Below are 15,579 nucleotides of genomic sequence, written 5' to 3'. Positions count from 1 at the left end.
TCTATTTAAACTGATCTGAGAGAATACTAACACATACTTTCACAGCCACAACCCTACATCAGTATTCAAAATCTAATCCTACAGAAACACCAGGGGAATGCCAGTAAGCTTCAGCTTAGACAATTACTTTCTTCAGATTAGTTATATTCTAGCATCCAGCTGGAATTAAAATATCAAATATGTGTCAACTAAAAAAGATTATCATACCAGTGCCTGACTTTATGTCATCACCTGTAAAAAGCATACGTCTTGGCTATATGGGACAGAACCAGGAATATTGCACTAGTATCACAAATAGCACCATACTACTAGGTTCTTTTAAAAACTGAAACAGATTAAAAATCAAAGCAATGAACTACTGTATTACAGAAAACACCTACCTCTTAAGCGCATTTGGCTTTGCGACAAGTTCTTATGCAAACTTTTCTTTCTCCATTCCAGCAGAAATTTCTGCACAGAAGACAGGTGTGAGATACTAGATATACTGATTTCTTCATTTGGGGAAAAATATCAGGGATGAAGGTAACATTCACAACCTTGAAACAGAACAGAACATAAAATCCATCAGAATATTTGCACCATAATTTATAGTCATGACCTAGTATTTCTTCTAAGTACTTGTGCCCTTAAGTGATTATGACAAAGACCGGTATTGCAATTGAACTTCTAGTAGTGGTTACTTATTATTTTTATTATTTTGAGAGCCACACGTGTGAGATTCTGAGCCCCAGAAACTCCCTAATGATCAATAATTGAGGATGCCCTCCAGTCCTTTCAGTTCCCACAAACATCATGTTGTTACACAGAAATATTGCAAGCAGCCTCATTACTATGACATTTCGGTCAGTAAATATCCATACATATGCTGTGAGACACAAACTAGGTTTGCTTGCATATAAACATTTAGAGAATTAAAATTACTATCAAAATAAATATATGTGTCATCATACAGCATACTGCTCTTTGTTATTGCAGTGTCTATTTGCAAAGTATATTATGTTCTAAATTAGAAGAAATATTTAATATTAAAACACTATAAATTTCTAAGAGTTAGCTAGGGAATTAATTTTCTGATCATCAGCTACTTAGCTCAACTGTAACTGTGACTTGACAGGCTGCAAATTATGGATTTTAAGAGGTAATATTCAATTTTAAATTATGCCAACTGAATATTTTACTGTTTAAAAATTATATTATTGCTATTCGTATTGAGTAATTGTACCTTCTTTATTTTTAAAATCTGCCAGCCCAACCAATTTCCATTAAACAACTGACTAGATTTTACTATCTGCACTAGAATTCTGAAATAAAACATCTCAACCTTAGTTCTCCAAGTTTCACTTATTCTACGTGATCATGGCACTGTAAGAACATCAGAGTTCATCAAGAATACATTTACTGTATTTGTGATCTTTTACAAGAGAATCTTAAGCCTTAAGTGTAACTATATTTACAGTTATGTCCCGCATAACCAATAATACATGTACAGGCTACTCTGATGGGATACGTCATATTGTACTTGTACATATAGGAAGGGGAAAATATCAGAGAGCTTGCGAGCACTGTTCCATAACCTTCTAGGAAAAGCATTTTTGATAGGTAAGCATTCTTCATATATTCTGTCACTTTCATGAAGAATGTCATTCCTACATTTCAAACTTATGCAATCTTTAATTACACATTTTCATTTCTACTTATACAGTAATATATTAACTGATTTGTGAATCTGAAAAGACTATAACCATACGGTGCTCTAAAGTAATAACTCCTAAAAGGCCAGAAAGAGAAAGAGTATTTATTTCACCAATTTGTTTTCGATGCATAAATGAAGTCCTGGGGAAAAAAAGCCTAAATGACATCTGAAAGAAAAACCAAGAAAACTGAATAACTTTATAGAAATATTTACAAATACTGATATTCCTATTAACTTTATGTAAAACATATTTCCACAGAATTATGCCTTTTTTGTATTTCATATGAACTGTAAATACCTAGTAACACTTTACTAGGGCAGTTTCTTCACCAATTTAAATTAAGGTCAAACTTAACAAAAGTAAATTCTAAATACGGATCAGTTTTAGAGAAAGAGTTGTAGATCTGACAGAGGTGCCTGACTCACTGGTTCTCTATTAAACCTGTCCACTTCACCCAGTACCTAAATATCTCTGTACATCTGTCATGTGCAGCTTTGTATACTTCACAGAAGCCAGTAACAATTATGCTGATTCACAGTTACTTGCATGTAGAGTAAGCTCATGGGGAAATAGCATTAGTATTGCAGTTCTTCAGAAACCTGAAGTTTAACTATTTTCAGTGCACTCTTACAGAGATATATACAAAGGTAATTTCCACAGAAGAGTTCCTAAAAAAACCCTGAGTAACAAAAGTTCTTTTAAAATATTCACTTTAAGAGAGCAGGGATTAGGAAACACATCAACTGCTAGATTTATTTTAATAATTATTTACCTTTCAATCTTGATAACATACAGAAAAACAAAATACATTTTTCAGGTATTAGCAGGACTTCAAAAAATACTCAGTGTTGACCTAGTTGTACAATTCTATTTAGTAATCACCACTAGGACAGTTACGCTGATAAAATACGCTGCCAAAACCTCATTTCAACCTTGTAACTAACTAATATAGCAATGTGGATTAGGAAGTGAGATTGTAGTATTGACAGATTCCAAAAATGACTCTTCTTACATGACTGATAACTATAAAGTATACTTCAATCTGATGGCAAAATCTACCCAAATATAAGCAGATTTAATGATTTACAGTAGTCTTGAATTTTGTCCCATATCTGCAATATCTCTGTACTTTAACATCTACATACTCTTCAATGGCTAAATTAAATGGATTAGTATTCTACTGATTTTTCTATTCACCTGATCTAAGAACAGTTCAAGCATTCTGTTTCTCTCACATTCCTTACAAACATAATCAAATAAAATACCCATCATAAAAGTTTAGCTTCTGTATCATTGATAGCCTAATTTTGTTCTCATCCTTCTCTCTTGTTAGTTTCATTGAAATACCGAAATTGCGTCTGTAATGAAAGACACATCTGTGCTCTCCCAGGACATTTCAACTCCATTAAAGTCCATAAGTCAGTGTTCAGCCCCTCTTCCCAACTCCCTAAACTTCTCATCCTTATAATAAATACAGAGAATGCCTAAAATTCCAAAACCGAACCACCTTCCTAACTTAGTAGAAGATTCAACACCCATGACATATTCAGCGTAAATATATGGCTGATTTCATGAAAAATTTTCTTGTCTAGAAAAAATATTTGATAGCACTGCAATTAAAAAGTTTTCAGATGTGACCTGCTATAAATCATTTAAAGACTGTCTTTCTACATATGCATACATACATTGTCTTTTATCACAGCTCCCGTCAGTACTTTCACGCTGTCAAACTCAGGTTGCAGAACTTGGAACTGACTGATATATAATTCAGCACCTACATGCAATTTATCAACTTCAGTTTCCAGCGTACCCAAGTGAACAAGTATCTTATTCCAACTGCTAGCAGTATGTCTTGCAATATGGTGTGAAAAAGAAGTTGTTATAATTTTAACTACAGACTGAAAATATCCTTCACTATCTAGACAAGCTGTATTCCACATGGCTCCATTTTGCTAATACTGTCACCGATGCCTGCAGGAAAACTTCTGATATCTCTCTTCTCCTCTCATGACTGAGTATTTTACCCTGACTGCAGTCATCTCCATACAAAGAATTCAGAAAAAAAAAGTAATTCACATAGAATTTCATAGGTTTTAAGCATTATTAAAAGCTTTGTTAAAGATCTTCAGAATCAGCTTTGCCACTCTGGGGTATATAACAGAAATAAAAGCTTCACATGGACCTGAATTTTGTTTAATTTTTGAGATATGTTTTAACAAGCCAAATTATTTCAAGTACTAATTGCTAGTGATTCTCACTGCTCTTCAGACAGTCTTTTCTGACAAAAAAATGAGTTTTCAGGTTGCTAGAGGGTGGAGGAGTAAGTCTGATACATCTTTTATTTTTCTTCCTAATGGATTGTTAAAATCAAGTGGCACAGAATTAGGTCACTTTATGCCATCCTTTTGAAACATGTTGTGGTACCTTTTCATATATCAAACAAATTATAAGTTTGTAACACATAAAACTATCTGAGGAGTTCAGGAGATCTGAAGTCTCACATTTTTCAGGGGCCTGGGGAATCATTTGTTTTATTTTTAACTTTACTCTTCAATATTTTACTGATTTCACAGACAGATATTCCAAGCAGCATCAGGAAGTGACCAAACACACCGCATCGCTGAAGCTTTTCAAGAAGTTTGCATGCTGTAATTGATATAATAGTTTACACATTTTGCCAGTTTTACCCATAATAGAATAAAAAAATGAAGGAGAGAAAAAGTGTGGTGAAAATGAAGGTAGGGAGAACGAGAGAACTAGTCATTGAAGTACTCCAGAAAAGATCTAAATACCTTCACACCTGCCTTTGTGGCTTTATAATTTAAGTTCTTTCTTCATAAGAAATTGTTTCTTTGAAACACCGTTCACTTTGTCCTTTGGAGAATCTCAGATTTCCAGTGCTTTGGTACCATTACTTATAACAGGATCCATACTAATATTTGCAACTATCCTTTTTTATTTTTTATTGGTATTTCATAGAAAATAGACCTTTCACATTTTTTTTTTTTTACAGGTAAAAAACCCCAAACACTAAACTAGTCTTCTTTCTATATCTTTCTCAATAGAGTCTGTATCAGAGGGATTCTCATTTCCATTTTAGACCCTGGGATGTCAACAGAGCCTCACTCATAAATTCTGTAATTCATTTTCTTGTCGTAAGGAACCACGTTTCATAGACCTTCCTTCCATGGAAATGAAATATATCTTTGCAAAAGATGCTGCTGACCGAAAGGGGATTTCTCTAAGTCATCTTAGCATAAAACATACATTTTGATTCACTCAAACAAAAATTTGGTTATTTTAATCCTAGAAGAAATTCAGAACTCAAAAATATAATAAATCACTGCAAGAAAAAATGGCATTTTTGATCTGGGAACATTATGCCAAGGATATGCAATCTTTTCAGATAGCACGTGGGCAGAACAGCTTCTGCTCTATTTGTCTTTCAGCAGCAGTCTTGACTCTTGAAGACAAAAGACACCAATCTCATAGACTTGGAGAGAGTAAGTTAGAAAACCATGCCCTGTCCGTACTCATCCTAATAGATGCTCGACCAAAACACCCTCCCGAGCTTGGATTTCTGGTTTGGGTTGTTTGGGTTTTTTTACACTAGAGTTAGTTGTGCTTCTTTAAAGATATTTTTCCTCTTTGTTAAGATTACATAGCACCTAAAAATCCACAATAGTGTCAGCCTATCTGTGCTAGCTACTGAAAAAGTACACAATGTAGACCCCAGATCTAATCTAATCAAGACAAAAATACATTGCTAACTGTAAAGCTAATACATGCAAATACATGCAAAGCTGAAAAAATAATTTATAATAATCGTAGTTGTACTCTTATAAATCAGGTTACCCTGACCGTAGATCAGGAACTTGAATCTTGTAAGGGAAAATAATTGAAACCCTAACATACTTTGCCCGTGCTAACAGAGTGGTGCTGTTTAAAGTGTGATTTATGTTCGGGGCACACTCAGGTGTGCTGAAGGTGCAGCCCCGAGGAAGCCAAACCACACCCCTGCCGGTACCTCCCCAGCTGGAGCTGCCGAAGGGTGACCACGACCCGCTGCACGGGCCGGCAGGAGGCCACCCAGAGCCTCGGCTGGCTACAAATGTGATGACTGATAAGAGAAGGAAAGCCCTGACTGCAAGCTACAGCACGCCCTCCGGAGGGCCAACCACCTGCCCCCACCCCCCGTACGGGCCTTCCCACCACAGCCCACCGGCCGCAGCAAGGAGACGTGGCGGCCCCCCGCAGCCCAGCTGCAAGGCAGCGCGGGGGCTTCCCCGCCACCAGGGCTCAGCCAAGCCCTGAATCAACTTTCCAGGCGGAGAGTGAAAGGGCGGGATAGATCCCCTAGAAAAAAAATCAACCGCTCCTCTGAGCGCCCTCTCGCCGCCGCGGCTCCCCACCGCAGCCGCCGGCCCCTCTCCAGGTGCGCCCGGCCGGAGAGCCGCAGCTACCCGCCCGCAGCCAGCGGCGGAGCGGCGCCCGGCGGCACGGGGCCCGCCGCGGAGCAAAGAGCCTCTGCCGGCGGGGGACAACACCGAGTTCGGGCGCAGGGACGCGGCGCGCCCGGGTGGCGCCTCTCCTCAGCCCGCGGCCGCCCCACAGCAGCCCCCCGCCCGCGGCTCCCTCGCGGCGGCGGTGATGTCACATCCGCCGCTCCCCGCGCCGCCGTCGCCCGGGCCCAAACTTTTGCGGTGGGCTGGCCGGGAGCGGAGGGGAGGGGCGGGGGTGGGACGGGGCAGCGGAGCCGCGCCGGCAGCGCGGGCAGCGTCGTCCTCGCCCGCCCTCCCCGCGCCGAGGCCGCCCGCGGAATGAGCGTCCCCCGGGCGGCTGCCGCCTCCACTCGGGCTCCGGCGGGCGGGCAGAGAGCGCGGCTGCCGGCGCTGCAGCAGCAGCGGAGTGAATGACCGAGCGGAGCGGCGCGGAGAGGCAGCCCCGGGATCAGGATGCGGGCGCCCGCCAACATCCTCAACCTCCTGCTGCTGTCCTTGCTGGCCGGCCTCGACCCGTCCAAGGTAGGCGCCGGCCGGGCGCCCCCGCGGTGCGCAAGTTGGCGTGGCCGCAGCCAGGCAGGCGGCGCCGGCCCGCGCACGGCGTATGCGGTAGCAGGCGAAGCGGCTCCGCCGGGCGGCTGGGCGGCCGTGGGCAGCGGCGGGCGCGTGTCCTTGGTCGCCCGATCGGCCGGGAGGGAAAGTCCGTGGCGGAAGCGGCCGTTCCCGGTACCGGGCTTACCGGCTGCGCGGGGCGGCGCGGTGCCAGCGGGCGGAGGGGCCGCAGGCGCGGGCACGCTGCAGCGGGCGCCCCCCGTTCCGAGCCCCCGGCCCCCCCGCAGAAGTTCCGGCGGGGGCTCGGGGCTGGGGCGCGCCTGCGACTGGGGCCGGCGGTGCCCGGCGGGAGCGCACGGCGTTCCTCCGGGCCGAGGCGCTGAGGCCGGCGGTGCCCGGAGCCTGCACCAGCCCGGGGAAGCAGCCGGGCCCCGGGAGCAGGGACGGACGGACTCCGGCTGGGAACAGATTTGCTTGGAGTGGAACCGGAGGCGTCACGTGCAGACGCTGGTTTTAGCCCTATTTAGCGCCGTTAGGCTGCTGCAGCGTTCCGCTATCTTTAAACGCGTTCGGGTCACCAAACGATCACAGCAGATACTGAAATAACGCCAAAAGTACAATGTGTTTTCGCCATGCAGCCTTGCTTGTGAAGGTGATTTTAGGTTAAACCATTAAAAAAAAATCGGAATTGCACTATAGCACTTAAGAGCAATAATGACTGAAGCCCCCCCCTAGGCCTGCAGATGCCTGTAGTGCTGCATCTTATAGATGTACAACTTGTCTCATTTGTCTTTTTGTGACATGCAGTCTTGTAACTGTCGGCGTTATTAAAAAGTACCAAGAGAAAACATTCATATAGTATTGCAGTCCATTACCGGCAGTGGTCCTTACTGTTTTGCCACAATGTATATTGTCTGTTGGTGAATGTCATTTTAATGATACTGTTTAGGTATCATTATGAGGCATTATTACCATATGAGGCAATGCTCAGGTCTTCTGGCAGGTTTCTTTCCATTAAAATAAAGGTATTAATCACATACACAAATAGGTACTGCATTTCCAACAATATGGAAGAGATGTTCCTCTTGTTTAAAAAATATCAACATGGAACTTAAAAAGCAATTCAGTGGAAATCTGATTTATAGCTGCAGTGTTCTCACAGGCTTTTTATCAGTAAGATACAGTGAAAACTCAAAAAAGCAGGAGGTGATATAGGATTAATAAAATTAGCTAAGTAATTATATCAATGTTATTAAACAGCAGCTGTTTGAAAGTATCAGCTGTTGCTGTATCTGTAGAGACTCATCAGGCACTACCCAGGAGTTCCACATCTGGGTGAACAGCAACACACGGTCACGTTATAATTACAGGTTTCCACACACTCATTTTTCTATCTTCTGTTACACACACACACATATATATATGTAACACACATATATAGATGTGTATAAACACATCTGTTAAAGTTAAGAGACTTAAAAAAAGACTGTGGAAAGCAGGAAAAGCAAAACTTGTATCACTGTCTATCCACAGAAGAGTATAACCAGCAAACAGGCTTCAGCTGGCAGGATTCTTCTTTCAGTTCAGGTGTCAGAGATATGCCCCAAAATAACAGTGGGAAGACATGCTCCATATCATATTTCTGTCACCATCCGCAGGATGAGCCACTGGACTGAAATGGCATAAATTAACTTCTGAAACTTTGCTTCTAGCCCTTTTTGCTGTGGCATCCTGTGCAGAGGGCATAAAAACGGCCTTTTATTCATCACTCTCTGTGACATTTCCAGGGATATTAAAATGTTCGTTGCAGGTTCTTTTAACTTTGTCAAGGGGTCATGAGCCAGAAAGCTCTAAGTCCTTAAGGTTATGCAAAAATAAGAGCCCTTAATCAAAGCCTGATGTTTATCAGAGCTAAACTGGATTTTCAGAAATAAGAACATGACATCAAATGGTTACTCCCATCCTTGGTTAAGATGCTACACCACATTAAGCACACAAAAGATGCCACATGGCAGATACTTAGTTTTGTTGACTATGAACAACAGATTTTGTATGCCTGTGAAAAATGACATGTAAAAATGTTTGCAGGGCTTTTTTAGCAAATAAGTACAAGTTGTGACTGAAATACCACTTTAGAAATGGAAGCACTGCTCAGTTATTTATCTTGCTTTGTGCTAAATTGAAGTGGAATAATGATTTTCTGCCCTGCAGGTTGGGAAGCAAATATATCATATGAAATTAATTGTAGGAAACAAGGGGATGTTAAATTCTCTCTGTTCCAAAAAGAATTGTGCAATATGCTCATGACTATACAGACAACTTTTTACATGCCCTTGACACTCACAAACTACTCAGCTTATGAAAATCAATCACATCAGGCATTTCAAAGTATACACAATACATTCCTATTCATGTCCTACATAATTACTATTCAAGTAATAACTTATTTTACTGATCAACTACTTTAAAATAATGCCTGGGAAAAAAAGCTTTGATATAGTACCAGGCCATCACTGACAGGAGCGTGCTGTCCACAGGCACCCTTATTATGGCAGGGCTTTTACGCTAAACTTACCAGGTTATTTTCTGATAGTAAAGAGTTTAAGTATCGCCATCTTATGGTAAAATATGTAACAAAAATATATACGTACTTTATTCTTAAACCTCTGGAACATTAGGATTTTATTTCAACCATAGTAATTTATTGCCCATGCTTTTCTATTCTTCTTTTTTTTCCCCCTGCTAAGCATGCTACAGAATTATTGACCACCTCTGGAAATTCTTCTTTAAGAAACGGAAGACAGTTCACTACTGATTAATTTTAAACACTCTCAGTGCTAATTACAGAATATCAATTTTACAAGACTTATTAAATATTATATCTGTTAATGTGATTCTGATTTCTCTCTGTATTTACATAGAAAAATGGAAGAAAATATAATTATTCATTATAATATATTTCAGTAAAATTTTATTTCTGGCAGGTTGGCTAGATATTCAGCAGGAAGCCAGCTATAGGGAAAGGACTTGGAATATAAAATCTTTCCTTTCTCCTACACTTAAATGCAGTATCTTGAAAGAAGAAACTATTACATACTAGGAAATTTCTAAGAGTTACTGCTAGGTGGCATCTGTGTGCTGCTTTTCTGCAAGCCTAGAGTTTTATGTAGTGACCTTCATAGTATGTAAAGTGGACTTCTCTTAAAAGGGTTGCTTTTGCTGGCCACCATTTGATAATCACCATAGTATAAACAAATGAGCATTTTATAGTGATGTAATGCTGCTCTACATAGAAATCAAGCTCAGCGGTTTTCAAAGTCTAGATGGCTTTTTTGAAGTTAAATTTTGAGCATTTAAGTAGATCTGGAAAATATGTTCATTTTTCAATGCAGTTCATTAACTTTTTGCGTTTAACTTTTATGATGGCTGTATGGTCCTACATCTGTTGGGTTTCAATTATTTGAATTTCAGAAGAAAAAAACCCAAACTGTTTCAGAAGACTGCCGAGTACAATCCCAAACATAAGCAAAGTGTAGTATCATTAAGGACAGTTACAGAAAGCAACTCTTTATCTGGTATTCATTGCTTGGGATAATAGGATGTTTGGGAATATTAACATTAAATAATAAAAGTTAATTTGAAACCAGTAATCTATTTTTGAATGCTTAATTAAACTTTGTATTTTGATCTCTGAAATGGCTGTGTGTCTAGATTTTAAAAATCTACAATTTTCACCCATAATCAGACTACACAACTAGCCAATAAAAACTTTTCCCCAGATTTCAAGAACTTGTCAGTAGGAAGAGCATGCTACTTTAATGCTACTTTGCAATACAAATTAATCTCTATTGTGAGAATTTATAACAAGAATACTATGTAAATACAAGGGTTACCACAATACACTATTTTTGTTGGAAATATGACTCATAGTACTACTTTGCACTGCAAAATTGGAGGGAAATCTCGGCTATATGGGAAATTAATTTACCCTTTTACCTACAGTATTAGAATTCAGTCAATAGGAAAATCATATATAATTATTTAGCCTGCATGATTTAAGAATGCTATAAATCATTAATTGCTGAATGTGGTCAACTCTTGCTTCCTGTCTGCTCTCCCATTTCTGAGCAACATGATTCAATAGCCATTGAAGAACATCCTGTTGCTGTCAATATACCCTGGGCCCTCTCCCAGGTGTCATTGCAGTTATTTTACTCTCAATCTGGTAAATTCAATCAATGGGTAAAAAGCAAAGACTGTTGTTAACACTACTGGTTCTTCCTGCAATGGTCAATACAGTGTCTTCTAACCTTTGAGTCCCAGAAAAAAAGATGCTTCACATATTTCCTATTCATCCACACTCAGTGACACACATCCACCATATGTTATATAAAATCACAAAGGAATTCACTACATCATTTTAAGTAACATATATGAAGGTATTTGAAAACACTATGCAAAAACATGCATGTGACATCTGCATGACTGCTAACTCTTGTGGTGTTATCAGATGCCACACAGTCTTTAAAGGCTATGTGAAGAGACCTTTTCCTTCTCTAGCTAAAAAGATTCCTGTGTTGTTCACTACTAATGACTGTTGCTTCTTTGAATGCACTGATTATATACATCATATATAATCTCAAAAAAAAAAGTATATGTACACACAGATGTGTATACATATACTGAGTATTTCCCATTAGAAGTATATTGCCTTCAGGGAACTGGGCACGTCCACTTTTCTTCTGTATTTGTTCAAGTTGTAAGCCAATAAAGCAGGAACAAATCGTAAAATATGTGAAGAAGAAAAAGTTGAAGCAGAAAAGTTGACTGTCAGGAACAGGAAATACAGTCTAAGAGCTATTAAACCAGCATTTAACAATAGCTCTAAAAATGGTGTTTCCAGTTGGCTACAGATTTAAGTTATAACTTTCAAGCTCAAATCCATGAAGTTCATAAGGGGCCTATTAAGAAAGGAACAGGGAGTCCTCACAGAGGGTCCAGTCTAGTTGACTGAAATCCCCTTTTTTAATACTGTAGTACTAACAAAAATGCTTCCTGTATCACTTAGGCATTCTTACTAGATCTTCACCGAAAGCCAGGTAAAATTCAAAAGCCTTGTGTAAATCTGTGCAGCAGTAGTCTGGGAGCAGTTCTCTCAAAGACCATCTTTCAAAAGAACACCACTCCGTCCTGCTGCTTCACTCCACAAGGCAGTGGATTTCCTGCCTAAGATGAAACCTAGAGAAAGGGAGGACTTTGTGTGCCTGGGTTTGTATACAGAATTGTTTTCATGAAGAATATTCAGAAACAGGTGGAAAACTTCTCAAACATAGAAATGAACTGAAAATTTCAGGAATTCTTGCATTTAAGCCTAAGTGGGATAAAAATAGAAAGAACATACATCAGTATTCCAGACCAGATCTATTATTCACATGTTTTTAAACCAAGATGTGTGACACAAGCATGTTTCTGCACACATTAATCATTCGACCTAAGAACCTAACTAGCAGAATTCTTAGTCCTCCAAGCCAGTAGAAAACAGAAATACAGTAGCAGTATGTATTACTCTTAAAATACTTGGACTAGTCTACAGGAAAACATTCTAGAGGTAAATATTTTTATGTATTTCAAGAATTCTGACAGATCAAAGGGCTTAGATTGTATTAATTTAACATAAGGATGCAGTGTGCACTACTTTCCACGTGGTCAGCTAGTAAGTGTGCACTTGGTGCAACTGCAGAACAGAAAAATTTACTGTTCACCTGATCTGACCTCATTTTTCAAAAGGGGGTTCCTGCACACACACACAACCAAAAAAAAAAAAAAAAAAAACCACTCCAAAACTCTCCCCCTTCAGTATTTTTACTGACTCTTCTTTTCTGAGAGGAAATTATCTTAATGCAATCACAGGGAGATCTATTAAGAACTCTCAAAGTACACGGCATCAATCTTCATGTACTCCATGCTGACATTAATGATGTTTTTGTTGAGTTTGCTAAAAAGAAAAAACAGGCGATAAACATCGTAACCATTCCTTTAGTCAGTCACCTGGGACACTTTCCTAAGATCAGAAAGAAATTAATTTTCTAGAAGACACAATTCCTTTTACTTTAGTACTAAGTTATCTTTACCACCAATTCAGAAATTTGATTCTTTTGTTTATCATAGTTGCACTGGAACACAATGAATATTAACCAGAAAGGACAGTGCATGTTATCCAAGAAGTAAGAAAATAAGTGAAACAGAAATATAAAGGTGGCTTTTTTGTAGTGAAAGCTGCACAGACCTCCAATTTAGAAATGGACAAAAAGTTGCAACTTTAACAATTCTGATTATGGCACATTATTATCTATCTATCTGAAGGACACCCATCCACCACTGATGGCCACTTGATACCCCTCACTGTCTGAAATAATGGAGTTACCCTCATTTCAAGATGCAGGAATCAAACACGAGTAGTTAGTTAAGGAAGCATTTGTGTCTGTTCATGAATTTAAGATTCATATTACAATGTCTGGGTGATAGTGAAGCCCAAGCAAAGACAATTGTGATATTATTTCTTAATGTTGTGCACAGCACAGTGTCAAGAAATGTATCTGAAAAAAAAGGAGACCGATCGTGGACATAATCCCTTATGTCACAGTATTACTTCCAAGAATAGGACACTTCACTATAAACAGAGACTACAGCTTCAGATTTTTTCATTAGTGACTCCAGTCTTAAAGGCAACTGAAATTTTACCAGCAGCATAATTTATCAGAACACTTGAAACTATTTAAAAAAAATTACTATTTTAATATTCATTCTTTTATTCCTGTTATTAAAGGTTTTTGAAGTCTAGTTTTGCTTGGAATTGGAGAATTCATATTTCTGTCTAAAAGAGACACCAAGACACTAGAATGCAAGATAACAAGGCTCCTCGTACAGATTATCTTATCCCCATTCGTAAGGCCATCTCACTGGGAATAGCACTGAAAGATTTTTTTTAATAAATACGGAAAAAAATATTTTCAGCCAAAGAAAGTTAGTACAATTTGTCTAGCTACCTCTGTTTACTAAAACTACATGATCTCTAGTCTTCATCTTTACTGGCCAGCTTCTAGAAGGTGTTTCCTAATAACCGCTAACCTAACAACACCGTGAATAATATTATTCTTCAATTATTGGTGCACGTTATTAAAAACCACGGTTTCGTGCACATTATTAAAACCCACAGTTTCATAGAGATTTTCATGGACCTCCTTTTTTAGAGCCACTCCTTTAGGAAAATACTTTAAAATGTGTTCCAGTGTATTCCTTTCAAGAAGATAACTAAGTACTTACATGATTTTCCATATATGAAATTGTAAAAGTTATTTGAGTTTGGACCAGTTTTAAAATTGGATTTACAGAAATAAGAACTTCAGTATATTGAAACTATATTAATACCTGTAGTGACAGGAAGTATTACTGATCTGAGATCTCACAAACACAAACCTGCCACACGCTTGCTTACTCATATTAAATGGGGCTGTTCAGTCTCAGCCTCCCTACTGCTATCATTTCTTTCCTATTTATTTTGTATAGTATCTTACATATTATCCTAACAATTCTACCTTGTAAGATTCTGTGCATTTTCAATATATGGTATTGAGGTTTTCACAAGAATATATGTAGAAAAAAGTGTAGTTGTAACACTGAGCTACTGTACTGAGTAACAAAGAGTACATAGAATAGATGGTATGAAATATTTAGATACAGCTGTAGATATATGCATTCTCGGTTCTCAGATAATGAGATCTCAGGTCAGTATTATTTGCAGTCATCACAGGTATTTCTGGCCACTTGCATAAAGAATGCAGAGGTGCATGTCAGGCAAAGTAGCAGGTGAGCATATGACAACAAATAGGCTTTTTCTGAAGCATAAAGTAGGGAACTTTCAATATTTAGTACCTAATTCATATTTGCAGAAATCAACTACCAATTACATCTAGTGTCTTATTAACAAAAAAAAAAATTAGATAAATTCAGACATCACAAAAGTCCACAAATATATTAAACAAGAAAAAACACAGATTCAAATCACTCCATCAATAAAATCATTGTAGAAATGAATGACAAATGACAGGTTAACAAAATCAGAATTGCCAAGTCCTTAAGTTTTCTTGGAGAACTGTGACCTCCTAAATTATTTATAATATGCCCTGCACATATTTTACTCAGACTGACAATGAATTGAAAGCTTCTTGGAAATATATTATTCAGAGAAAAGATTTCTGAAAAGCAATTTTAAGCCTGAAAGTTACTTCTATCACCTCAGCGTAGCCAACGAATTATTTTACAATATATGTTTTAAAGAATGTTCAGAATTGTGGGTGGTTGCTTCAAGGTAAAATTACCTTTCCTGTGGGATCAGCACCATTCAACAGATTATTTTCTTTTGAGTTAGCCTTTCTAATACACTTAGTGATTTACTTTTTAAATCAGGAGCTATTTTTCAGATACAAAAAAAGCCTTGTTCAATGTGCCAGTTACAACACTGTATTCCCTTTATTCAGCCTGGACATAATTTCTGTTCTGGTAGCTGATTTATCTTGAACAACAGTTACTTAACATACTTTCAAAAATTAATTTATAAGAGGGGCAAAGGGCTGTGCAGACTTCCCCTGCTATCAGTCTCAGTGCATTCCCAGGATCTGCCCTATGGCTCTGGTTCCCCAATCTGGATGTCTTCAGGACAACAGTACAGTAAAATCTGCCAAAATCAGAACCTTGAATAACTCTTTTAGAGGTTACATCCCTCCTGGTAATTATTTTAAGACATGGATAAGTAGAAATTATATATATATAAA

The 15,579-nt window shown here is 38.8% G+C and overlaps 1 protein-coding gene and 1 long non-coding RNA gene across 2 annotated transcripts in view; one reads left to right on the top strand and one right to left on the bottom strand.

Annotated features, from left to right (window-relative positions):
• Positions 1 to 385: 385 nt before the first annotated feature.
• The window catches only part of LOC119155422, a 214,201-nt gene continuing 199,007 nt past the window's right edge, over positions 386 to 15,579 (bottom strand). The window contains exon 3 of the long non-coding RNA XR_005106722.1: positions 386 to 536. This is a non-coding gene — a long non-coding RNA (uncharacterized LOC119155422). The remainder of the gene's footprint in view (positions 537 to 15,579) is intronic.
• OLFM3 (olfactomedin 3) overlaps positions 6,409 to 15,579 on the top strand; it is a 65,939-nt gene continuing 56,768 nt past the window's right edge. The window contains 1 exon segment of the mRNA XM_037404089.1: positions 6,409 to 6,718. Coding sequence (XP_037259986.1) covers positions 6,650 to 6,718 — 69 coding nt within the window. The 5' untranslated portion in view covers positions 6,409 to 6,649.

Source organism: Falco rusticolus, chromosome 11, assembly GCF_015220075.1.
Source record: "Falco rusticolus isolate bFalRus1 chromosome 11, bFalRus1.pri, whole genome shotgun sequence".
NCBI lineage: Eukaryota > Metazoa > Chordata > Aves > Falconiformes > Falconidae > Falco > Falco rusticolus.
Note: the sequence above shows the minus strand (reverse complement) of the source record. Positions and strands in the feature narration are given on the sequence as shown.